The sequence below is a fragment of the Suricata suricatta genome, chromosome 15 (assembly GCF_006229205.1).
Source record: "Suricata suricatta isolate VVHF042 chromosome 15, meerkat_22Aug2017_6uvM2_HiC, whole genome shotgun sequence".
Taxonomy (NCBI): Eukaryota; Metazoa; Chordata; class Mammalia; order Carnivora; family Herpestidae; genus Suricata; species Suricata suricatta.
In genome coordinates, this window is record NC_043714.1 from 35,989,893 (window position 1) to 36,016,231 (window position 26,339).

The following is a 26,339-nucleotide window of genomic DNA, read 5'->3' on the forward strand; positions in this document are numbered from 1 at the left end:
ATTTATTGCTATATTAGTATGTAATCAAGCTTGTTTTAAAGATTCCTTTCATTTTTAATTTGTAAAAAGGTCATAAGAGAAAGCCATATATTCTGAATTTACAATGAATTAAGAGAAGTTATGCACTTTGAGGGAAAGAAAAGGCTATATAGAATTTGGTATTCAAATACTGAAAAATATTTTTTATGTAATAGATATTTGGACTAAAGGATCTTTTAGGTTTCTTGTAAGCTAGGTTCTATGGTGCCCTTTCATTAGTATATCTCTTACCTTGTCTACCTCTGTATTACTAGATAAAATGTGAAGTATCACAAATAGCCATAATAAAGCAAGCTGGTTAAAAACCTGGATTTTAGAGTTGGATGGTCCTGGGTGTAGGTCTCATTTGTTGTTTGCTATCTGCATGACCTTGGACAACATTTTAAAGACCTATTTGCTGCTTTCTGGATAGTGAAATAAAAAAAAAATTCCTATGACTGTAGTGAAAGCTGAATGAGATAGTTGATGTACAGTGTCTAACTTAGTACTTGCTCTATAAGATTTAATAAGTTATTATTATTACAAAAATGACACCTTAATCTTTTTTTTAACATTTATTTATTTTTAAAAGACAGAGAGGGACAGATCATGAGCAGGGGAGGGGCAGAGAGAGAGGGACAATAGAATCAGAAGCAGGCTCCAGGCTCTGAGCTGTCAACAGAGCCCGACACGGGGCTCAAACCCACGAACTGTGAGATTGTGACCTGAGCCAAAGTTGGATGCTCAGTCGACTGAGCCACCCAGGCACCCCAACATCTTAATCTTAAATATTAAGTTAATAATAATAAAAATACTTTTTATTAGAAATATCCATAGAGGCATTTCTACTTACACGCTTAAAATCTCAGCCTCTAGGTATGTGTCTATTTCTTCAGTGGTCAGTTTGTGTTATTGATTGTGTTAGTTTCCCATTTCTGACGTAACAAATTACCATGAGCTCTGTGGCTTGAAACAAGATAAATTTATCTTACAGTTTTAGTAGTCGGAGTGTGAAATGAGTTGTACCGGTTTAAAATTGAAGTGAAAGAGCTCGTAGTTAGCCACCATGAGCCTCCTGAGCCTCCTGAGGTTTTCATATTTATCATCTCATTTATATTTCCCCCAAACCCTGAAAGGTAGGTATTATTACCCTCAGTTTATGGATGAGGTAATGCAGACCCAGAGTAATGTGGTTTAAGTCACATTATTGATAAATAGAGGACTTACATTCAAGCCTAGGCCACCATCTTAATCCCTGCCCTGAGGATATTTTCTGTGCTGGGAAAATGTATGGTCTGGGCAAGAAGAGCAAGTAGATGGGTGTGGCTGTGTGTTGAAGGAAAATGTGTGTATGTAGGAAAGTTTATTTTGTGGAGAGAAGGATGGATAAGTCAGGGTGCTGAGAAGAGTGTTTCTGATAGATCTATTTGGTTTTAGCTTTAATGGTGGAATCAGCCATTGTTATTGAGTCCCTTACTAACAGAAGATTCCCCTCCCCCCACCATCACCCCCTTTTAGGCACCTTCGCCTTGACATCCTTAATATCAGCCAATGCAGTGGAACGGCTTGTCCCTCTGAGCAGCCAGAACCTCACCACACGGAGTAACACAAGCATAGTGGGTTTATCTGACTTTGAGATGCAAAGGATTGGTGTTGCTGCAACCGTTTCCTTCTTGGGAGGCGTGATTCAGGTAAGTGGTACTGAGACTTGGCGATGAAGAAAGGGAGACAGTGGAAGGAAAGGCAGCCGGGGCTTTATTTTTATTCGTGTTCATGTCTTTGTCTCTCTACATGGATGAAGTCTAGATGTGTTTTATCTTTATGGAAATATTGTCTACTATATAGAGTAGTTACTCTGTAAGTGCTAGTAGAATAAATGAATCAGAACCAAGAAATCAAAGTTACAGGGAAGTAATTTTTGACTTTTCAAGAATGAGCTTTCTAAAGTATGTTTTACAGAATGGAATGTGCTTCCTTATAAGACAGTGAGGCAATCCTTGTGTTCCTACAATGACTGGATTACCACTGGAGGACAAGGTAGGAGAAGGTCCTGCAGTGGGAAGACACATGACTAGATTTCTAGGGGCCTTCCCAGTTTTCGGAGTTTATGATGTTACTGCCTATAGCAGTAACAAGTAGTATTTTGTTTGTTCCATGGTTTGGCTGGTGTGAAGTCTTTCGACTCAGACCATCACTAGCCATTGCCCCTTTCAACATCAGGCATCTATTTTGTTACCAGACGTGCTCTGGTCTTTCTATTTCTTCAAAATATCAGACTACGTGATTTGTTGTCCCTACTCAGTTGTCAGAATTAGATAATTCAGAAGTGAATATAAAATAAATGTAGGAAAGTATTGACTGCTTTGCATGGAATTTGTCTTATAGCCATTTTGGTCTATTCCTCTGTGTTCTGTTGAGTTACAGTACATAAACTTCCTGGGTGGCTGTTTTCTGGGTTGGCAGAGGTTCACTGTTATAGTTTAACATTGTTCACGAGGTCAAAGGTGGCATAAAGGTCAAGAAAGGAAAAAAGGATAGTTGATGGTTGCCTGGAATTGGAAGGTTAGAAGAAAAGATGTGATCTAAAGGGAAGGAAACCAATTCTTAGAGTTATGTTGCCTTCTAGCTCTGTAAAAAGCATGGGAGAATTGAGGATGTAAGACCATTACTAACTCAACTCTTCCTCGTTCTTTAGGGAATAGACCAACCAAGTGAGTGGCAGTTTTGACTAGGAAACTATCGGACTAGAAGGCCAGTATGTATTTTCTATGGTCACAGCTGTGCTTTCATGAAATACAGACTGGTTGTCTGAGTATCCTGTGACCTTCATTATATTTTTTTAAACATGGGTGACGTCCATGTATTCTGACACTTGCACAGGCAGGCTCAGCGGCCTCTTCTTCCTTGATGGGCCACTGTGGGCCTTCTAATGGACCTGTCATCAGTGTCTACCTCAAAAATAATGAGCCATGTGAACTGGTGATTCAGAAATGGATATGTTGCCATAGTTTTGGTATAGGACTTCCTTGACTTCTGGTCATTTAAAATAAAATAAAAATCTCTGTAAAAGGTAATATCATTATTCCTTTTGGTCCCATTATTTTCCATTCATGGCTTTCTTTGAATTTAGGATTTTTACTAGATTTGGACTTTATCTTATTCTATTTAGCATGGAACAGGTAGTTTTAGGTGTATATTATTACCATTTTTAAATATCCAAGAGAGTAAAGAATTAACAATAAAACCCAGTAACCTTCTGCTTAGTCTCATTTTAACCATTTTCCATAGTTTAAAACAATTATCAGGTATTTTGTTATTATCTAGCATATTTGGGTTAAGAATTCAAATGGTAATAAAATATAACAGTAAAAGCAGGATTCAAAGAACATAAAAAGTAAATGTTTCATTTCTCAGAAAGAAACTCCCTAGAATCACAGCATAAAACAGGATATTATTAAAGATAATAAAAATCATTTGGTTTTCATGGACTTTTATTACATGTAAAATGTGGTCCAGAGAGTCGCATGTTTTCTTATAACTTTATCAAACATCTGCTTTCCTTTGTCTTTAGCTCTGATCCTGGATATGTGACCCACGTTTTAGCCAGTTTTTGAACAGATGGCTGGACTTTATTTGACCTCCAAACTCATCTGTCCATTGTCAACCAGAACCCTAGGGTCTGTTGGATCTACTGGATCCAGCTTTTTGGTCATTTTTCCTTTCCTCCTTCAGATTTGAAATCTGCGGAATATAAGGGCAGAACCAAGGTGTCCAGCTTCTACAAACACAGATGTCTGTTTCCCTTGTCTTATTTACTTTTAATTCCAGCTGATGGAACTATTTAGGTTAATAAAATTATACAGTTAAGGTGTTTGACACCGTCACATCCAATCTGGCTCACAGGTTGTGTGTCAGTTGGAAGTGCTCTCAGCTGTAAGTAAGCGCTGACCCTACGACTAGACTTACACTATGGAGACATTTATTGCATTTTGTGTTACAAGAGGTCATGGAAGCAGGTTCTTCAATGTCTGGCAACCCATTTAATTGATGAACTGGTTGGTTTGGTTGGTTTTTTTTTTTTTATTAGATACTAAGGTCTCTGTGACTTAGTACATTCACTTTTTTCTTTCTGGTAGTTCACCAATAACTTCCCCCCTCTAAATTGTTGCTTTTATTTATTTTACTTCATTTCCCATTCAACTGTTTCTCCATTTCTTTACTTGACTTACATTCCTTTAATGTTGTCTTAATGATTCTAGTATGTCTTTTTCTTTAATTTTAACATGTCTTATGTTACTTTTAGGAGAAACTATGGCATAAAATATTAAAGGAATTAGAATTAAGATGTATGTTTATAGCAAACTGTTTTCAAACCATAAATTTTCAGATTTTACTTTGGGAATTGCTCTTTTTTGCCTTCCCGCAACTTTCTCTACACCCATAATATTTCGGTTTGCTTTCCGTATTAGATGTTACCTGGAACACAATGTTTTTAAAATTAATTACAGTATGTGAATCTATTTTCCAGTCTTCTGAGCACTTAGCATAGCACTCTACACATGGTAGATTCTCAGAGAAGTTAGTGCATTAGAAAATGAACTATTAGTTCAGAATCTGAAAACTTAAGAAATAGCAGACATCATGCCAGGTAATAATTTTGTGATTTTAAGAGCATTGAGTCTGACATTTGGTGACTTAGAAGAAGAGACAACGAGCAAACGTACATTCAGAGAGCTGTCTTTCTCCCCAACTCACCCCCAGCCTCCCTCTGCTTTCTTCCCACTCTAACACATCTCCTATGGGTGACCTATCTCAGTTATTTCCGGTTTATACTTTTAAAAAATAAATATTTTCTTATTTACCCTTCTTTCTTACACAAAAGGTAGTCTTTTGTATTTGACTTTTTTCACTTAATAGTAGTATATCCTGGAAATCATTCCATATCAGCTCCTAGAAATGCCCCTCATGCTTTTGTATTGATTGCTGCATAGTGCTCAAGTGTATGGATATTCCTTTATTTATCAACACATCCTCCTCTATCTGGGCATTTAAGTTGATCCCAGTATTTTGCAATTGTGAGCCATGATACTGTGAATGTGCATATGTATTTTCATATTGCTGTCTATCTAAGGTGACTTCCTAGAATGGGACTCCTGGATTGAAAGGTCAATGTAGTTTTGTTAGATGTTTTCAAATTCCCTGCCAATAGGGTTGTTGCAATTTGCATCCCCACAGAAATACATGAGGGCACCCTCAGCCTACCAACGGAAAGGGAATGTGTTGTCAGACTTACATTTTTTAATGTTTATTTATTTATTCTGAGAAAGAGCATGCACACATCTGCACACAGACATACACACACAGACACACACAGACACACACACACACACACACAGACACACACATATATGTGTGTGTATGAGAGAGGGAGGGGTAGAGAGAGACGGGGTGAGAAAATCCCAAGCAGGTCTTGCACTGTCAGCCTGGAGCCCACAGGGGGCTTGATCTCATGATCAAGACCTGAGCAAGAGTTCACTTAACTGAGCCACCCAGACGCCCCCAGATTTTTAAATTTTAATCAGATAAGGGAGAAATCTTATTCAAGGGTAATTTGCATTTCTTAAATTATGAATAATGTCAAATTATAACATCTTTGAATATATTTAAGACTGTTTTGTAACAGTTTTGTGGATTATGTGTTCATATATTTTCTAATTTTTCTATTAGAGTTTTGTTCCCTTTTCCCTCACATTTTACAAGTTCTTTATGTATTATGGATATTAGCCCTTTACTGTGATATATGCTATGAGTGTTTTAGTCTAATTTGGCAAGCAATTTATTTTACCATGCAATTAAAAAAATTATGTAGTCAGATTTATCAATCATATTTTTAATTGTCCCTGGACTTTGTCAATATTAGAAAGCTTTCCCATGGGGCGCCTGAGTGGCTCAGATGGTTAAGTGTCTGACTCTTAGTTTCAGCTCAGGCATGTTTCACAGTTTTGTGAGTTTGAGTTGTATGCTGGCAGCATGGAGCCTGCTTGGGATTCTCTCTCTCCCTCTCTTTCTGCCCCTCCCCCACTTGCACTGTCTCTCTCTCTCTCTCTCTCTTTACTCTTTACTTTTTACTTTATTTATTTTTGATAGAGAGAGAGCAGGAAGAGACATAGAGGGAGACACCATATCCAAAATGGCTCCAGGCTCTGAGCTGTCATCACAGAGCCTGATGCAGGGCTTGAACTCATGATCTGAGCCAAAGTTAGGCACTTACCCAACTGAGCCATCCAGGCCCCACTAAATTATTTCTATGTAATGTTTTTTTACATTTATTTTCCTGATCAGTGTGGGATTTATTCTTGTTTGTGGTGAGAGATAAGGATCTAATTGCATTCTTTTCCCAAGTGGCTGCCCAGTTGGGCCAGTGACATTTATTAACATACTTGACTGTGCTTCCATAGTTTGTAATGCCACCTTTACCATTTCCATACTTCTTTAACCCTACTCTATCCTATCCTACCCTGTTGGTCTGTATATATATTCTTGATAACATCCTGTTTTAGTTACAAAGACTTGTAGTTTGGTTTGGTCTGGTAGGACTAGTCCGCCTTTGTAGTTTTTAATGTTTTAGTATGTTTCTGGCTATTCCTGCAAGGTTGTTCTTTCTTCTGAACTTAAGCATCAACTTGTCTAGATCCATTTAAGAAAACTTGTTATTTTTACCAGGACTGTGTTAAATTGACATCTTTATGATGTTGAATTATCCTCTCTAAGAACTGGGTGCCTTTCTTTTTGTTCCAGTCTAATTTTGTTAGACTTTTTAGTCATTCAGGAGTGTTTCCTCTTACAAGTTTTGTACGTTTATTTCTAAGTATTTATTCTGAACTATTTAATCATCTTTGTTGCTGTTATGCATGGGGATTTCTCTACCATTATGTCCTCTACCTAGTTATTGGTTCTGTTTATAGAAGCTATTGATATTTTTCCACTCATTTCTTTATTTAACAAATGTGTGTTAAGATGCTTTCAGCTGCAGAAAATATAATATACGCACAAAAGTGGCCTAAAAGTCGGAGTTTAGTTTTTCATGTAACAAGAAGTCTGGTAGTAGCAGAATTCCTGGTTGGTTAATTCAGTACCTATAATTTCATCAGTAGCCCATGTTTTCCATATCTTCCTGCTATGCATCCTCAGCCGGCTACTCCTAGGTGACCTCTTGCCCCATGACTGAATGACTCAAGATGCTGTCATCGTGCCAGGCACATGTCCTCACATAATCACAGCAAGACTCAGGAAATTGGCCATTTCTTCTTGTACATTTATTTGTCAGGAAGGAAAACTTTCACTAGATAATCCCCATTGGACTTCTCATGCTTAAAAGTATCACATGCCCATTCTTAAATTAATTGCCAATGTGGCAGGGGTAGTATTACCATGATTGTCTTAGACTAAATTCACCTCTGGGATATGGAAAAGAATTCCTTCCTTGAATACGTCACAAAAAGAAAAGTGAACAAAACTGGAATTCTGCTAAAGATAAAGAATGTGATAGTTGCCAGAAAGATTAAAATCAGTGGCAGTCACAAAAGAAAACTTACTGGATCTCTACTCTAGCCAGATATCCCTTAGACACAGGGAATACAATGGGCTCAGGAGGGAGACAATGGGCTCAGGTCATTTTTCATAGAATATACCATCTAGTAAGGAGAGGGGTAACTGAACATGTCATTATCAGGAAAGCATAAGTTATTTTTGGATGAAGGAAATGAATAGGCAAGCTCCAGAATTGTGTACATGTACAAATGGAGTGCTTGAGTCTATTAATTACATATCCCAATACCTTATTGAATTGTTGGTTTTTTTTGTTTGTTTGTTTTACTATTGAAATGAATTTTAGAGGTGGCTCTAGGTGGCTCCTAGGTGGCTCACTTGGTTAAGTGTCTGACTCTTGATTTCAGCTCAGGTCATGATCTCACGGTTCTTGAGTTTGTGTCTCACATAGGGCTCTTAGCTGACGGTGCTGAGCCTTCTTGGGATTCTTTCTCTCTCTCTCTCTCTCTCCATCTCTCTCTGCCCTTCCTCTTCTCTCTCTTTGTCTCTCAGAAAATAAACTGTAAAAAAGTTTAAATGAGTTTTCTAGTATTTTATAGAGATAGTTTTATTTTACTTATTTTTTTACAAAATAATTTAACTTGTGACTTATCTCGTTCCGTTGCATTAGATGATATCTGCTATAGTGACAAATAACAGAAACAGTGAGGGTTTTTTGGCTTTTCTTGAACTTGCTCAAAATATCATTAGCATCTCCATGAAGATACTGGCCTAGAGAATAGAGTGTATATATTTTGTCATGTTAAGAAATTATTTACTGCTTTATATTTTTGTATTTTAATAGAAATTAGAAAAAAGAATTGAATATTGCTGCAGGGTTTCCCAGCACCTATAGAGATAATCATATTATTTTTTCCTCTGACGTCTATCATATGTTATATTATATTAATGGATTTCTTAGCATTGAATCAACCTTAATAACTCCCACTTGATCATGATGTATTTTGTTTTTAAGGTGGTTTTGGATTCTGTTTATCTAGTACTTTTGCATCCTTTCACCTCAGTGGTGGTGGACTATAGTTTTCTTTTTTGTGCTGTCTTTATCAGATCTGGTTATCCATATTGTACTTTCTTCCTAACTTATTTTTCCCAGTGTTCTTACACCCTTCTAGTAGGACTAGTGTTAGAAGGTTTATAGAAGGCTCCTTTAAAAAATCTCCCATTGAAATAATCTGTTCCCTGGTGCTCTTTTGGGGGGTAATTTCTTAAAAATATTCTCTATTTCTTTTACAAAATAGGTCGGTTGTGAACTCTTATCTCCAATATGGTCAAATTTAGTAATCTGTATTCCCTCAAAAATTATCCTTTTAATCTAGCTTTTCAAATTTGTTTGTACATAGGGCTCTGATTTCTTATGATTTTTAAACCATTTCTTCTTTTTGTGTTTTCTGCTTTCACATTTTATCAGTTTATATTTGTGCTTTTATCTTTTTTCTCGATCAAATTAGCTAGTAGTTTGTCTATTTCCATTATTTTTTTAAAAAGTAGGATTTTGAAATAGAATGCCTACTTTTTTCCATTGCTATCTCTGCCTTTATCTTTACTGTTTCCTTGCTTTTGCTGTTTTTTTTTTTTTAGTTTATTTGTTCTTTTTCTAGTTTTTGAAATTCTATACTTTTCAGTTTGTATTTTCCCTTTCACCCAACAATCATTTAGGAAAAGGTTATAAGTTTCCAAACGAATGGGTCTTTTTGTTTTCAATTTTGACAATAATTTCTGGTGTTCCTGCATTGTGGTCAGAGAGTGCTGTTTATAATATCTCTACATTTTCTTATTTACTGGTGTTTTCCTTGTAACCTAACAAATGATCAATTCTTGTAGGTGTTTTATAAGCACTTGTGGAAAAAAAAGCATAGTTTCTTAGTGTATAGCTAAGTTCTACCATATTGGTTATGTTGCTAAGTTTTCAGCATTCTTCTTCTTCTTCTTCTTCTTTTTTTTTTTTTTTTTTTGTCTACTTGATCTTTCTTGCACTGAGGATGATGCACTCCTTACCATAGGCTGCTTTCATCAGATTAAACAGACTTGCCTAGTAGTAACTTGATTACCTTTTAGGTAAAGTGTTTACGTGTATGTCATAAACATAAATGCATTCAGATATATCTCATTCATTGTCATTCAGGCAAAGAAATAATTCCTGTCTGTCTTCTCCCTTACCATTTATTTTATACTGCTAGTATAAAGTGTACTTATACAACCACAGAAATGTAGTGTGATAGGTTTCTACGTTATAGATTAGATTATGGGCCCTTTAAAAACAACTTTATTGAGGTATAATTGCCATACATAAATTCCACGTATTTAGAATGTGCAATTTGACAAGCTTTAACATATACGCATACCCATTAAGCCATCACCACACTCAAGATAGTGAAAATAGCGGTAACTCCCCCAAATTTTTCTTGGCACTTGCTTGATCTTCTTACTGCTTTAGGACCCCTACCTCCCATCAACCATTAATCACTATAGATTAGTTTGTATTTTCTAGAGTTTCATAAAAAGATATCCACTGTATTATTTTTTGTCTGGCTTCTTGCCCTGTATAATACCTTTATTGTTGTTGATATTATTGGTTTTTGTAACATAGCAGGGACCTCTATGATTAGAACTCATGCAGTATCTGATTGTAACTGAACTTTCTGGTCTGGGAATCTTTTTGTTTCCCTTTTGCCATCTACTTCTAAGGTACATTATATGTCTCATTTTGCAAATAAGTGTTTCTGCTGTAACTGATGGAATCTGTGCCAGTAGTGTTACTTTACCAAAAAAAAAAAAAAAGGAAAGAAAAAGAAAAAAGAAGTATTTTGTAGCCAAAAACCAGTAGTAGCCAAGAAAGGAATTGCTTGCTCACTCACAGAAATGGGGTGTTAATTCAAGGCAAAGTGGACCTGTTTAAAATGCCAACATCAGTAAGCATTTCTGTTGGGGAAACAAACACTCAGTAACAGTCAAGTGACTTTTAAAACCATTGTTCTCTTCTCCCTGTAGCTTTTATTATTCTCATGTTGGGCATTTTGCCCGTTCTCTTTTCCAAGAACTGAGAGGGGTCTGGGATTGTCCCCTGCCCATTTACTTCTGGAAGTTTTCCCAAGCTCTACTTTTCTGAAGCAACCATGGGGCAGGATTTCTGCCCTGGAGGGCATGGGGATACACAGCTCCTTTGTTTGACAGTTGCACAAGCATGAGGTGACACAGGTGGGGTAGTTAGTGCCACAGCCTTGTATTGGACGGGCGCATTCTGGAAACACACAGTCTTGTGTCTTCAAGGATGATAAAAACCAACTGCAGACCCAAATAGGAAATCTTCAGTTACTTTTGGTTTTATACTAAGCATTTTTTGGAAGTGCAGGGGATTGTGAGTGTAGGAAGGATTTAAGATATAGACTAGTTTAACCTGCCTATTCAACGTGTCATGCATACTCTTTCCAGAAAAATCATTCACTTCATTCTTTTGAAGTACAGGAGAAGGACAATCTAAAATCCCTTTTGATGATATTGCATTGTTTCCCAACCATTTTAGTCAGCAAGTCATCACTTTGTTTAATCTAAATCTTTCCAGCTGTACTTCTACCTGGCAAAGCTAAGAAGTAATACAATCAAAATTAGAATTATAACATCCTTAAATTTATAAAAATGAAAATCCTTCACATTAAAAACAATAATAATATTTATTACCCTATTATATGCCAAGTTCTCTTCTCATTTTACTACATTTATTCATATATTCAGTCCCCATCAACATTTTGTGAAATAAGTAATATTATTCTTCCCATTATACAGATGGAGGTACTGAACCGTGAATGTCTTATTTAGAATCTTATAATTAAGAACTAGCAAAGCTGGAGTTGGATACCAGCATACAGTCTCCTAACGGCTACACTACATGGCTTTCTAAACTCATACTCAGGCAGAAGCAAGGAAATCAACCTAGTGACTTTTTAAAGTTTATTTATTTTAAGAGAGAGAGAGAGCAGGCAAAAGGCAGAGAGAAATCCAAGCAGGCTCCACACTGCCAGTGCGGAGAATGACAGGGGACTGGTGAACTGTGAGATCATGACCTAAGTTGAAATCAAGAGTCAGACACTTAACCAACTGAGTCACTCAGGTGCACCAACCCAGTAGCTTCTAAGGCCAGGCGTTTTGTTAGTTCTTTCCCACATTTTACCTCCTTAATAGAAGCGGTAGCCTACACGTTAGGCATGACTTGAGTGCTGGGACAATGGCCTTGGCTATACAACTGTGTGGCTGCCATTCTCCAGGCCCTCAAGGTACTTTCCAGGTCACTTGCAAGTCCTTCAAGGCTCAGCTTAAGTATAATCATCTCAGAGAGGCCTTCCCTGGTGTCTCTGGACGTGGTTATAACTGATGCCCTCCACTTCCTTTGGTGAGACATTGCTCAGGACTTACTTGATAGGGCTCCTTAATCTACCAGGAAATATTTTCCAAATATTTACACCTGCCTTTCTAGACTGTGAGCCTCTAGAGCAGAGACTGTTCATAATTCCAGCAACTGGTATTTAATTAAATGTAAGTTGAACAACTTGAATAATAAAAAGGTCAATTAAATGTTAATGGTATCACTCGTTAAATAGCCAAAATTGAATGGAGACTTTTTTTTCCTAATTGACCATTTTCACCCTTTGTCCCTGACCAGAAGATAGGAAATGTGTTTATATTGTTTAAACTATAATACAGTTCTTGATGAAAAAGGAGTAAGAAAATGTATAATAATTTTCTAATCTGGTTATGGATTTTGCCAGATCCATCCTGCCAACACGTGAAGACATAGTCCATGCAATTTCCTACTTCTTCCCACAGCTGGCCCCCCACCCGCCACCACCCAATCAACAATGAACATACAGCCACTTCCCATGCCCCCGTGTCTGCTAACACTGTTAGTCCTGTCCTGCCCCAATCATCTCCTTACTCAACACCATCGTTCTCGATAGCTGGGGCAGGAAGGAAGGCAGAGGAGTCAAATCTCTGTCCACCCCTAGCACTGTTGATTCTCACTGCCTCTTGCATTAGAGGCTATATTTTTCTAGAAAAATCTGAGAAATGAAAAAATTATGATGCCTCTTTCAACCATAGAATTCCAAATAAAGATAATTCTTGTGCCCCTGTCTATATTTGACAATTAAAAAATCAAATGAACAATAACCTGTGTTTCCCGGGCACATGATCAATTTGCTTCTAGGTAGTACAGCACATGGCTTATGACTGTTCTCCGTTCCTGCTGGGTCCAGTTGAGGTGTTTTCTGTCCTTTTTCCTTTGGTTGCTCCTCTTAGACTAACGTTTTAAATGGTCAGTTGTTCCACATTTTATCATCAGATTAATGCTACCAAAGCCCAGTTCTGATTTTTGAGCCAGTGTGCACCACACTTCTTGGCAAAAGTAGGTGTTTAATAAATGTATGCGAGAGTGATGTCACTTGCTCCTGCAAAACTCCCTTTTCACTACTTTTAAGGTGCTCCATACTCTGACTTCAGAATGTACTGCTTTACTTTCTATTACTCCCTTTTGGCTAGTTGTGCTCCTTCTAAACTGGCGGCTCCATGTCCTCTGATCATGTCCCATGCTGTTCTGCTCTATACTCATATTCTTCCCTTTTTCTGAAAGGCTGTCTAATAACTTCTCTCACTTGGATTCCCCCTCACGTGTCAAGGCACAAGTGTACCCCTATCCAGAATAATTCCCTTCTCCCTCTGAAGTCTGTGGCACACTTTCTCTTTCTCTCTCTTTCATTTTTTTGAGAGTGAGAGAGAGGGTGCTTCCACTTGTAAGTAACTGAGGAAGCGGGGCAGAGGAGGGGAGGAGAGAGAGGGAGAGAGCGGGGAAGAATCTCAAGCAGACTCCACACTCAGCGAGGAACCTGAGGTGGGCCTGGATTGCACAACTCTGGAATCATGACCTGAATGGAAATTCAGAGTCCCACGCTTAACTGATTGAGCCACTCAGGTGCCCCCGTGGCACATTTTCTATTCCTCTCCTTTATGTATGTGCACACTTGTCTTGGTGTTGTTATTTACGCACATATCATACCCCTGAAGCCCAGCTTTCTGAAGCTCCTCTGAGGGTCTCTCTTTTCCCTTGTGCCTAAGTGTGCAGAACTCAGGAGCCCACCATGCATAGCACACACTTTGGGGAGAAATGTCGTCTTACCTGAAGATTGTGTGGAAGAGGTGGAGGGGGTTTCTTTTCTTTTCCTCTTAGAAAACTTCTTTGTTTTACAATAATTTTAGATTTCAGTAAAGTTGCAAAGAGGGTACACAGAGTTGTCACTTACCCATCCACCCCAATTCCCCCTATTAATGTAACACCTCACATTAGTATGCCATATTAGCTACAATTAATGAACCAGACTGATACATTGCTATAAACTGAAATCATATGCTGTATTCAGCTTTCCTTAATTTTTGCCTAATTTTCTGTTCCAGGATCCCATCCAGTACACCACATCACATTTAATTGTCCTGTCTCCCTTTTGGATCCTCTTAACTGTGAACATCTCTGAGACTTTTCTTGTTTTTGCTTATCTTCATAGTTTTGAAGACTTCTGGTCAGCTTTCTGTAGAATGTTCTCCAGTTGGGATTCTGCTGCTGTTTTTCTCATGATTATGGATTTTTAGGAGGAAGAGAAGGGAGATAGAGTGACAATCTCATTACATCATAGCAGTGTATAGACTATCAATATAACTTATAACTCTTTATGTTAACCTTAATCACCTGTCCGAACTAGTGTTTGTCAGGTTCCTCCAACGTAAAGTTTCTCTATTTTCCCCCTTTCCACACTGTATTCTTTGGAGAGAAGTCCACAGGTAGAGCCCACACTTAAGAGGTGGGAGTCACCTTACATGAGAAGTTGGGATAAGGTGTGAGGAGTGTCTAGGTAAAGTTTTGTAATAATAATTTATGCAGGAGAATTCCCAGCTCTCTCATTTTAAAGATGTAATCAAGTATTTATATCAGTAGGGACTGAAGGGGATTTATTTTATCCTATGAGTTATAATCCAATGCTGCTTTACTTATGTTGTTCCTCAAATTGTTCTAGCTTTGGGCTTTGGGAGATACTTCACTAGGCTCCTGTGTCCCTCTTTGACATACCCCCATATATTTGGTACTTTGTTTGTGGAGCATTTCCTTTCTTTCTGGCTCTACAAGATGATCCAGGTTCATAATGTATATTTCTTGCCAAAGTCCTAGAATCACCCATTTCTACAGGGAACCCTGGATTCTTTTATTGGAGAATGGTATCCAAGGCCAAGATCTGGGTGCTGCATGTGCTCATTGAGAACAGGGTGTTATTGGTTCTAGCCCTCTTGGCTGACTGACTGAGGACATGTATGTGTGTTTATTAACTCATGGTTGCAGACATATCCATCCATCTATTACCTATCATCTGTCTATAGGTATCTATCTGTATCTTTTTAAAAATTTTCCCCCAAGATACTCTCCCTATTGTAAAGGCCATAACCTCAACATCATCTGCAAAGTCCCTTCATAAATTAGTGGGATTTTTTTTTAATAATTTGAGAATTTGGGAAAGCATTTTGCCTACCAGGCTGAGTTTATATTTCAGAACCAGAGTGTGCATTTTTCAGGTTTTGTTAGCTTTTAAAAGTAATACAATGAGAAAATGTTTTGCATAATCTGCTAAATTTAAAAAATCAAAGACTAGTTATCTATGCCTGTTTTTAAATATGAGTTCCTAGATATCCCCAACTCTAGTCCCTTACCATATTGATCATTCTAGCCTTCTTCCCTTGCTGGTCTTCTCTAACAGTGGGAAACCTGGCTCCCACCATTCACCATCCATCTACTTAATTTTTTAATTTCAGTGTATACGGATAGTGGTTTCAGGATTGTTAACTCCTATCCCCATGGAAAATAACTTTATCAGCTGGAGTACAGCAATTATTTTTTCATTATTGATTTTACAGACTTTCCTCATTTCTAGAGTTTTTCACATAAGCAATTAAAATTTTTTTAAGTTTATTTATTTATTTTGAGAGCAAGACAGAGAGACCAAACAGGGAAGGGGCAGAGAGAGGGAGAGATAATCCCAAGCAGGCTCTGTTCTATCAGAATAGAGCCTGATGTAGGGATTGAACTCATGAACCATGAGATCATGGCCTAAGCTGAAACCAAGAGTTGGATGCTCAACTCATTGAGCCATCCAGTCACCCTCCACATGAGCACATTTTTTTGCCGCCCCTTTCAGTGAGTTTATGTCATCCATTTAGTCTGAAAAGTTGATATATTATATAATGCCATTTAAATGACACTCTGGAAAAGGCAGAATTTATAGAGTTAGTAAACACATCAGTGGTTTTCAGGTTCTTTGTCATATTTTACTCTGGGATCTCCTGAGCTCCAAATGATTTATTTTTTAATTTTCATACATTAAAGCACACTCCTATATTATAAAGATCTATGGGTTTTGACAAATGTGTATGTTATGTATTCACCATCACAGTATCACACAGATTAGTTTCACCAAACTGGCAAATTCCCTGTGTTTTACTTAATTTACCTTCTCCCACTCCCAAGCCCTTGGCAACTACTGATCTGCTTACTGTCTCTATAGCCTTGCCTTTTCCAGAATATCACATAAATGGAAGAATCATGGAGCATATAGCTTTCTCACACTGTCTTCGTTCTTAACAGTAATCACCTAAGATTCATCCATGTCTTTGCATGGTTTGATAGTTCACTCCCTTTTAGCATTGAAAAGTATGGAGGATGGTTTTATTTTTTCAATTCTGCAGTACACAACTTCATAGGTATCCATTTGACATTTTTTTGCTCTTGGGTTTTCTGGCCAAACAGATTTCTTTTTTCCATATCCCCATGCAGCACTCACTTGTTTTCTTATTGTCATGAGCACTTTATCTCTCTTCCCCAAACCAGCATACTCAGTGAAGAGTACGGCTCTTAGCATTTTAGCTCCCACCCAACGAGCATCTCAGACTTTACCTTCCTAGTAACACCTACACTACAGTTCTCTGTGCTTCTGGTTAATAGTGCCCCCTCCCAACATCTTCATTTCACCTCTCTTTATGTTTTTTTTAACATCAACTATTCCTTTTTGTCTATATTCTGCAACAACACTGAGCCTAGTCCCTCATAGGTATTCAGGAAATATTTATTGAACAGACAAATAAATGATTTGGTATAAGTAAAAACCAGATTGCAGACAAACTGAAAAAAAAAAAAAACCCTGAAATGCACCCTATATTCCATCCACTTGGATACTATGTTTGTTTACTATATACTTCTTTTCCTTTTTCACTATTTGAAGGCCACTTTCAAAAAGTGGCCTGAAATCTGAGATACATTCAATTTATAAAGAACACATGGTGTTTATAGAAATGTTACCCAATAGCATCATGCTAGTGAACCTGGATAATGCATGCTAGAGGTTTTCAGCATTAGCCCAGATCATCAGAATTACTACAAACAGCTGAAATATATTGCTTGTATAAAATTTATTTTCTCATAAAGCATTGCATGGCCAAATTTTGGAAGTTGGCTAGCCAGATTAGAATTATTGTCATCTATATTCTCGTAAAAGGAGATGAGGTGGTTGTTTATTAAGTCATTAGCTTTAAAAAAAAGTCTTTAACATTATGCAAAATTTAAATACTGGGCCTACTAGCAAAATAGTCTAAAAGAATCCTCATTTCGCATACTTAAGTTCTGAGATAACCTTGGAAGCCACGTACATCTGTGGGTACTTCTAAAGAAAACTTGTGTTTCATGGATACTTTCTACTTTCAAGCTGTGTTCGTCAGCCTCTATATCCTAGAGCCCTAATTTTGATATGGATAAATTGTTAAAATGTGGGCAGTGGGGAAAGAGGGGTTCTTAAATTTCTCATTTTTTTCTTTCTTATCCTTCTCTTTCCTGTCTTCCTCCTCCTCTTCCTCTTTATCCTTCTTAAAATAGCCACATTGTCTTGGGTTCTGGAGAATATTGTCATCCAGGAGAGAGTCATTTCTCTTCAGTTAAATCTCACATGTTTGCAATCATCCTTCACATACCCATTGGTTTGTATCAGAAATGAGCTCTTAAGGGGCTTGTTGACCTTTCAGTGTTGAGAATTCTCCATTTTAGGGATTTATCCCTGCTGGGAAGATTTTTCTTAAGCATAAAAATGTGTACAAGTAGAATATTACAAAAACACTTTGAATCTTTGGCTAAATTTTAAAGGAGAGTACTCCCATCTTTTCTGCTCTCTTACAAGGAATGTATATATATTTTCAGTATGTGAAATGGCTGAACTCTTCATGTCTTGTACTCTCCTGTGCCCTTCCATTTGTAACATTCAGGTTGTGGAAATAACTAAGAAGCTGTTACTAGTAGACAGCGGTTAGCTAGAAGTGGTTGGTGAATGACTTTGGTTAAGTGACCTTTGTTTCTCAGGCACAAAAAATCATTAACTCCTCTAAAAAGATGTTAGAATTTAGGAAACAAATATTAAACAGAAGGTAAAATGATGATGGCTTATACAAGGCTTCCCAAAAGAGTTTGCTTCTCAAATTAAAGGAAGGTAAGATTTCCTGGCATATAGATAAGAACTTTCCAACATTCCATGTATGCATAAAATTCCATATATGCAAACATGCTTCACAATTTCAAAGATTTGTATTGATGTCTGTTGCATTTAGCTGAATTGAAAATCCAACTCTCTGGTGTTCATCTTACCCCAATAGTATGCTAATTTTATCCTTAGGGCCTGTAAGAGTTAATGTCATAAATTGGAATTTACTTACTAGTAGATAGATGCTTGGGGAAAATTGGCTCAATGTTTTTCTTAACTGATTGTGTTTTCAGGATGAAAATCAACAGACTATGAATCAAGAGTTGCCAAGAAGATCAGTGTGTTCCATTTGTACCTATACCATTGATTGCATATTCCCCTCAGGACATTTCTCTTTTGACAAACATACACACAGTTTCTGGGAAAAAAAAATGTTAGTAGCTGAAGCTGCCACTCAGTCTTCCACTGTGGGCAGAAACAGAATGCCTGATTTCTATGTTGGCAATCCAGATTGTTTTCTTATTCTATATTGAATAAATGGGGGGTGCTAAACTGCAAACAATTCAAATACATTTCTTTCTGCACCTATAAATTCTTTCAAGTTTTCCTGAGTTGGAAAATGTGGTGTGGCCCCTTCTACATTTTCAAAACTGTGGCTGGTTTCTCATACTGAGTAAATATCCATGACACCTCATGATGTTCCTGGTGCACCACATATTTCTCACGTTTTACAAGTTTTGAAGTCCTTATATTATTTCACATTCACTTTATAATGATTCTACAAGATAGATAGCATAGACTTCTCTCTAATGATTTTTATGATTTATAGATGATGATGAGACTGAGAACATTTCTGTAGATTTTCTATAGTCACAGAGCTAGGATATAGTGGAGCCAGGATTAGAACTTCGGTTTTCAAATCTGAGTCCAGAAAATTCTACTCTGATGGAAGTTCAGAGCATTATCGCTTTTGGTCAAAGGACATTGCAATATGATAGAAATGATATGATAGAATATGATATTTTGCAATTTATGCTCTAGTGTTACCAGATAGCACTTTATACTTCTCTTCTTCATCACTGTCACCTCTTCATAGAAACAGATCTCACTGCTGTTCTTTCCTCTTATTTCTTTAATAAATAATCTTATTTTCCAACAAGAATTTTAAAGCCTGGCCTAAATATGACAATTAACACATTGAGAGGATATATCAACAGGACCCACTTTGTGTCCCTTTTCCAGTGTGGATACTCATGAATATAATTTAATGTTACTTTCAAAACATGGAATTTTTATGTTTTAGTTTAAGAAAAAAGTTTTTTAATGTTTATTTCTTTTGAGAGGGGTAAGGGGAAGACAGAGAGAGAGAGAGGGAAACATAGAATCTGAAGTAGGCTCAAGGCTCCAAGCTGTTGCCCCAGAGCGTAATGCAGGGCTCAAACTCACAAACTGCAAGATCATGACTGAGCTGAAGTTGGATGCTTAATTGATAGAGCCACCTAGGCACCCCTGTTTTGTAGTTTCTATGACTGAGTTTACACAGTAGTATTCAGTCAAATGTTGGGTCACCTTCTAAAAGCTCTCTGTCTGGCAAAGGAAGAATACTAACCATTGCTATGTTAATAGAAATGAGAATTTTGATTCTTTGGGTCATCTTTTGCCCAGAAGAGTTCAATGCACAGCTTCTACTCAGAGTTGATAATTTTGTTTGGTCCTGAAGCACAGTACTAGGAGAAGCAAGGAAATGTTGAAGGAATATTACTTTTCTGATTTTTGGGTTTCTGAATTCATATCCCTTTAATCTAGCTCTATCATTTGCTCTTCTCCACATACAAATAAGTCCTGTTATCTTCTTATTATTATTGGTTATTTAAAGCTACTTGATAGAGTTTCTAGTCAAAAAAGTGTTTCCATTTCTCAGAACCTGGATAAATTCAAGAAATGGCTTTTTTTTTTCTTTATTGCTTTTGAGATTTTAAACCTACTGGGTGTGGAGTAGTGAATTGTGTCCTTCTGAATTTTTTTTTCATTAAAGTATGATAAGTGCAAATTTAATTTATCTCCACAGAGCCCCATATGTGAACTGATTTGAGCATATTTCCTTTCTTTGTGACTTACAAGATTAGGAAAAGAGAAAAAAAACAGTCAATATTCAGGGGGACAAAATGTGTTCACTTTAACTGAAGCAATTACACTGTACTCAGTAATATTTGGAAAGTCTTGGAACCTAGTTATGTTCTCAAGAAAACTCAAGATATTGAATATATAAAATTTAAGAAATCCATTTCACATCAGTTCTTCGTGTCTGTGTGAAATGAAAGTGAAAATGTGTCAGATATCAATTCCTCTCGGAACCTTGGGAAATGTCCCTTTCCTTTGTCCTCTTAGGTGGCCATGTTTGTGCTACAGCTGGGCAGTGCTACATTCTTGCTTACGGAGCCTGTGATCAGCGCCATGACAACTGGAGCTGCCACCCACGTCGTGACTTCACAAGTCAAGTATCTCTTGGGAATGAAAGTACCATATATATCTGGACCACTTGGATTCTTTTATGTGAGTTTTCCATATGTCTTTGTTCATGTATTTTGGGTGTGTGTTTCACAAAGTAGAATTTGGTTAATTCTAATACTGAAATTTTTCTGTATGTATTAAAGGAACTAGGGTACAAATATAATCTTTTAGGATATTTAAAATGTGATTTAGGATACAAAACCGGTTTAACATGTTCTACTAATTTTGGAAGCAAGTCTTTATAACAATTGAGTATGGTATCATTTGGGGTCATGATTGGAAAAATTAACTGGAATTTTTCTGAGAGCCAGCTGTGTTGCCAACTTCTAATGGAAGCCATCTACTGGGATTGTGGCCCATTTTAACTACAGAATGCTCTATCACATTCATTCAGCGTTGTGAGCTCTGGTTTGGCTCAAATCACAGGCCTGGTCAAAAATGGGTGGCTGAAGCCCCAGTCGCAGACAATCAGTTATTAAAATTCAGCTGAACCTGAGAAAGGAATCTATGGCCAGTTTCAAGAAATTATCCTAGTAATACTCCATTGTTTTTGTCTCTTTTTGAAGCTGACCTAAAATCTATGACTGCTCAGGAAGTCACATCCTATGGAAGCTTTAGAAGAAAATAAATGTCATTTTAATAAACTTGAGGGCAACCAAACTTCCTTTTATTTAATTATATGTTATAGAGGAGGAAAAAAACATTCTGCTTCTACTCTTCTAGGTCCTGAGCTGTGGAGCCTCTAGCAAAAAATAGATTATCTAGAGAAAACCAGCAGGTTTGTTAACATGTATATCTCATATATATGGGAGAAACTCAGAGATGAGTAACAAAAGAAGTGGCTAGAACTTGGGCATAAATACCATCTTCACCTAAAGGCCAGGAAGAAAGAGTGTGAGGAGGCAAGTGATGGGGAGGTGACCAGGAAAGGTACTATAAATAAGGGTAAGATTTGCTATGCAGATGTAAATTGCTCCTTCTCCATTGATAAGAGTCTCTCATGATTTAGAGTCATCTTTTCCTTCTTGAAAAAGTCATCTTTTCCTTCCTCTCTCTTGGTACCCAGAGAGAGAGACACCTTACAAATGGAGATTTCCTATATAAATGTAAATTTCTCTTACAAAAGGGTAATTTGTACTTTTCAGAGCTTCCTTGTGTCACTGTTTCTACAGATAATAAACTAAAAATAATCTCTATGTCAAGGAGGCATATTTTGGAGTGGCATATTTGGAGGTTCCATGGTGTGATGCTGTATACTAAATAACATTAATGTTTTATAATGAGAGTATTCCTACCCTCAATTTTCTTGATCTTAAGGCTAACTATTAGCTTAACATATGGAAGTACAGTAATTTCTTTATCTAACCCCTGATGTTGAGGTGGTTTGTAGTGTTTCACTACTATACATAGTATTGTACACAGCCTTGTGAGGATCTTCGTTATGTGTATGCTATTATCTGCATCACCAGTTATTTCATTAGGATGGATTCCTAGTCATGGAATTACTTGATCAAAAGGATATATATATTTTTTCCCCAAATTCCAATCTAAAACACTCAGCTAATTAATATTGCACTCTCCTTCTGTCATTACCAACTCTGATTATTACTGGTTTTAAAATTTGCCATTTTGGTCTGTGAAAAGTAGGAGTATTGATCTGCTTAAATGTGTGTTTCTCTGATTAACTGGTAGTGTAGTCAAAAAACAATAACAATTGGCAACAGGGAGCTGGAAGCTGGTTCTGAATTTTTATTATGTAGGTAATACCCTGCTCAGTGATTCATTCATTCTAAGAAAGATTAAAACTAAAACAAGAACACTGGAAGGGAGCCTGGAAGCAACATAATTCCATGCTCCAGTGCAAACAAGAGCACACCAAAGTAGCTGTAAGCTGTCAGGTGACTGGTAGAGTTAAGACTTTTGGTGATGCCAGGTCTACACAACAGGACCACATCAACACTAGATTCTGTCTTGACCTTCTTGAATGGTGTGCTCATCTGTGCATGTGAAGTCCAAGGAAATGTGAGCAGGTTACATATTCACCACACAAAGAATCGTTTTTCCTTTTCCTAGTTTTGTTAAAAGAAGCAAGGTAGCCAGATATTGGAATGACACTTAGTCTTTCAGCTTGCTTCTTTCACAGCAGTGTGCATACAATGCTACGTAAAATGTTTCATGTATGATTTTATTTTCCATTTTGTTTTCTTGTGAGGAAAACACTTAGTCTTTATTTTGTTGGTCAAATACTATGTGGCTTTTTGGAGTGGGGTTAAGTTCTCACAATGAAATAGAATCAGATGTAAAAATTTTTACAGACGTCTGACTTTAAATTCACATTATTCCATCGGTGGAAGTTGCTATGCCTTGTGTTGAGGGAAAATGAAGAAAGTTGCTCTTGCTTTTCAATGTGTTTGCTATGCAGATGTAAATTGCATCATGTGTAGGTTATACTGGGACATTTGCAAAGTGAGCTTTGGTGTAGTTAGGCTGAAGAATCTGATGATGATAATGTGTCCTCTGAACTTGCCCCTGCATCATTTGGGTGGGATGTGAAGGAGCAAAACTGAGCTCAGCACAAACCTATAGAACAGAGGACAAAATAGAGGCCTTGGTCATTAGGTCAGAGAACCCAGAGGAGAGTGAATTAACATATTTTGGGGATTATTCACTCTTTGACTGTGCTTCCTACCTCTGAGCTATTGCAACTGTTATATCCTTTTTGAAAGCCTCAGGCTAATGGGAGATAAAGACATTATTTGGGACATAAATTAACATCTAGACCATTTGAAGTTCTTGCACAATGAGCCAGTTATCACTCCTAATTTTCCCAGCCAGAACCTTATTTTTCTTAAAAGAACTCCTTTGGCCAATCAAAGTGTCTATTGATTAATTCTGATAGTAGATAATCCTTACTATCAGTTTTGAGGGAAAACACAGGCTTCTGCCTTTATCCTGTTCTGAGGTCACTGTAGGTTGGTTCTCAGTGTCTTCTATCTCGGGGATGCCTGATTCTGTGCAAAATCTCCATCCCTCGGGTTGCTCTGGGCTGGTTGATGTTCTTGTCTCAGCAGAGCATTGTTTTAAATTTATTTATTTAATTTGAGAGGGAGAGAAAGCACGAGTGGAGGAAGGGCAGAGAGAAAGGGAGACAGAGAATCCCAACTTGAACTTATCAACCCTGAAATCATGACCTGAGCCAAAATCAGATGCTTTACCCAACTGGGCCACCCAGGCGCCCCATGCAGAACATGTTTAGCGAGCAGTTTGAATCAGGTATAGGTGGTGGTATCACGCTCACTTCTGCCCTATCAGATTACAGAAAAGGTCTCTGGAAGGTCTTCTTCAGAAGGAGAGATGCCCTAATGCATTTCCATTTTCTGTATCTGTAGATCACACGCCACGAATGCCAGCTAAGCTCAGATAGTTAGGCCACTTCTCTTCCAGCTGAAAACTGTTAACCAGCTTCACCCGATGAGGGGCTCTCCCAGAAGTGTTAAACCCCACAAAAGCTTTCTGCTGCTGGTCCTTTGAGTGCCTCTCTTGGAATTTCTAGGGTCTTTATGTGTAAATGGATCCCCTGGAACACTATTATGATGCTCCTATATTTCTAAGAATAAGTAGATGGAATTAGCCCTAATTCATCTTTTTTTCTCCGCCTTCCTAAATCCCTTCACACATCAAAGCTTTACTTTTCACTTTGTTCTGCAAGTTTATATCTAAATTTATACAATTCTAATGAATTTTAAATTATGGCCACTTCTTAATTATCTTTAAAGGAGTGGGTAAATATCAGGTTTTTTTCTCTGATTTAACTTTTAGCTCTGGCGATTTTATTAGGGCCCATACAGTCAGGTAAACACTAATTGATCTATCTTTCCTTTTCCTTAGAAAAAGGCAAGAGGAGAAAGAACTTTTAGAATCTTAAAAGCCCAGATTCATTCAGATCATAACTCTAGCTTTGACCAGATGACCAAGTATCTTTGGCTCCTGGTTGCCTGCTTATAGATAGGTGATAATTTTATCTATTGGGATTCATTCCCTAAATGAAATTCCTGGAATCTAATAAGTATTCATTAAATAGAAGCCATTATCTTTATACTAGTAATGCATATTGGATATAACAAATTTAAGATTTTTTTTCAAGTGCTGCTTTTGTAATAGATACTGTTATGTATTATAATATTAGAATAGTAATAGATGCTTTTTCTGTATCCATGGTTATCAATCAGACAACCAAAGCTAAACAGTAAAACAAAGTTACTTCTCTTTTTGCAACTTAGCAAATATGACTTCAAAACTTATAAAACTTTAAAAAATAACTATATCTGCTCTTAATAAGGGTCAGTCATCAGAACTGAAGAAATACTGCGTTTTAGTTTATTTTCATTTAAACATATTTCCATCTATTCAGCTCACCACCCCCCATCAGTTATAAAACCATTTAATAAATTATAAACAGTTTTGGAATATGTTTAAACCTAAGCAGAAACAATAAGATTACAAAGGTCACTTCTGTCTTGGGACCCTGACTCACCAGTTACATTGTTTTATTCCAGTTGTTCTTAATTTTCAAATATTTGACTGACAGTTGGTTCCCCAAACAGATAAGAGGGAAAAGTTTAATTCTTTTCTAGAATATATTTTTTAAACTGAGAAATGATAATATATCTTTTTATTAGAAAGGATGTTTCCCCAAAAGGCAAAATAAAAATTACATAAATTCCTAGTTCATATTAGCACATGTGGATTTCTTTGAGATGGCGCCAGTGTCTCAGCCTGTAGTAACATAGGATAAATTTGGCAAAGTTAGTTTCACTGGCATGGCTTTATATGAGTACTGTTCTAAATAATTATGTACAGTTCTGTACATTAAGTCCAAGAGCACAAGGCAAGCTTGGCAATGTATTCAACTACCCTTCTTGGAAGCTTTTATTTCCTTTCTTAAATATGAAGAGTTTCAAAACTGAAAAACAGTTTCATTCCTGCCCCCATCCTTGAAGTACAAGCAAAGCACTTTTCTAGTTTGGACATCCCTGAAGGCTGCAAAGTAGGAACCAAGAATGTTAATGAAATGGGATAGAAATGTCAGAAGGAAATTGGAGCCAATGAAACTTTTTTTTAAATAAAGAATGAGATCACAATTAAATATGTACAAATGAGGTTTATATGTGAAGAATAAATCTACTTTGAAGACCTAAGCCCTCTGGGAGTTCTGAATCAAGAACACACTTTGGTGGTTTATGAAAGCCTATGTTTTCTCTGCACTTACTATGACATGTCCATTGTGAATTGCAGGGATGTTCAATATACCCTGAAAAATGGACAGAATAAATTGAAGGGAAAGAAAAGGAATGTTCATCTGCAGCTTGATTCAATCAGTGATGCAGGGGATAGAAAATGTGGCAGGTTTAATTTGGATGCGGAACAATTATATGGAAATTTGCAACGAAGGTTACTTTATTTTTTTTTTCCATAATATTTTATTGTCAAATTGTTTTCCATATAACACCCAGTGCTCTTCCCCTTAAGTGCCCTCCACCATCACCACCACCTCTTTTCCCCCCTCCCCCTTCCCCTTCAACTCTCAGTTCATTTTCAGCATTCAATAGTCTCTCAAGTTTGCATCCCTCTCTCTCCCCAACTCTCTCTCCCTCCCCG

General features: G+C 37.1%; 1 protein-coding gene across 1 annotated transcript in view; it reads left to right on the forward strand.

The window, feature by feature from the left end:
• Positions 1 to 26,339, forward strand: part of SLC26A7 (solute carrier family 26 member 7) — a 109,513-nt gene that overhangs the window by 24,675 nt on the left and 58,499 nt on the right. The window contains exons 3-4 of the mRNA XM_029923581.1: positions 1,537 to 1,709; positions 20,559 to 20,723. Coding sequence (XP_029779441.1) covers positions 1,537 to 1,709; positions 20,559 to 20,723 — 338 coding nt within the window. The remainder of the gene's footprint in view (positions 1 to 1,536; positions 1,710 to 20,558; positions 20,724 to 26,339) is intronic.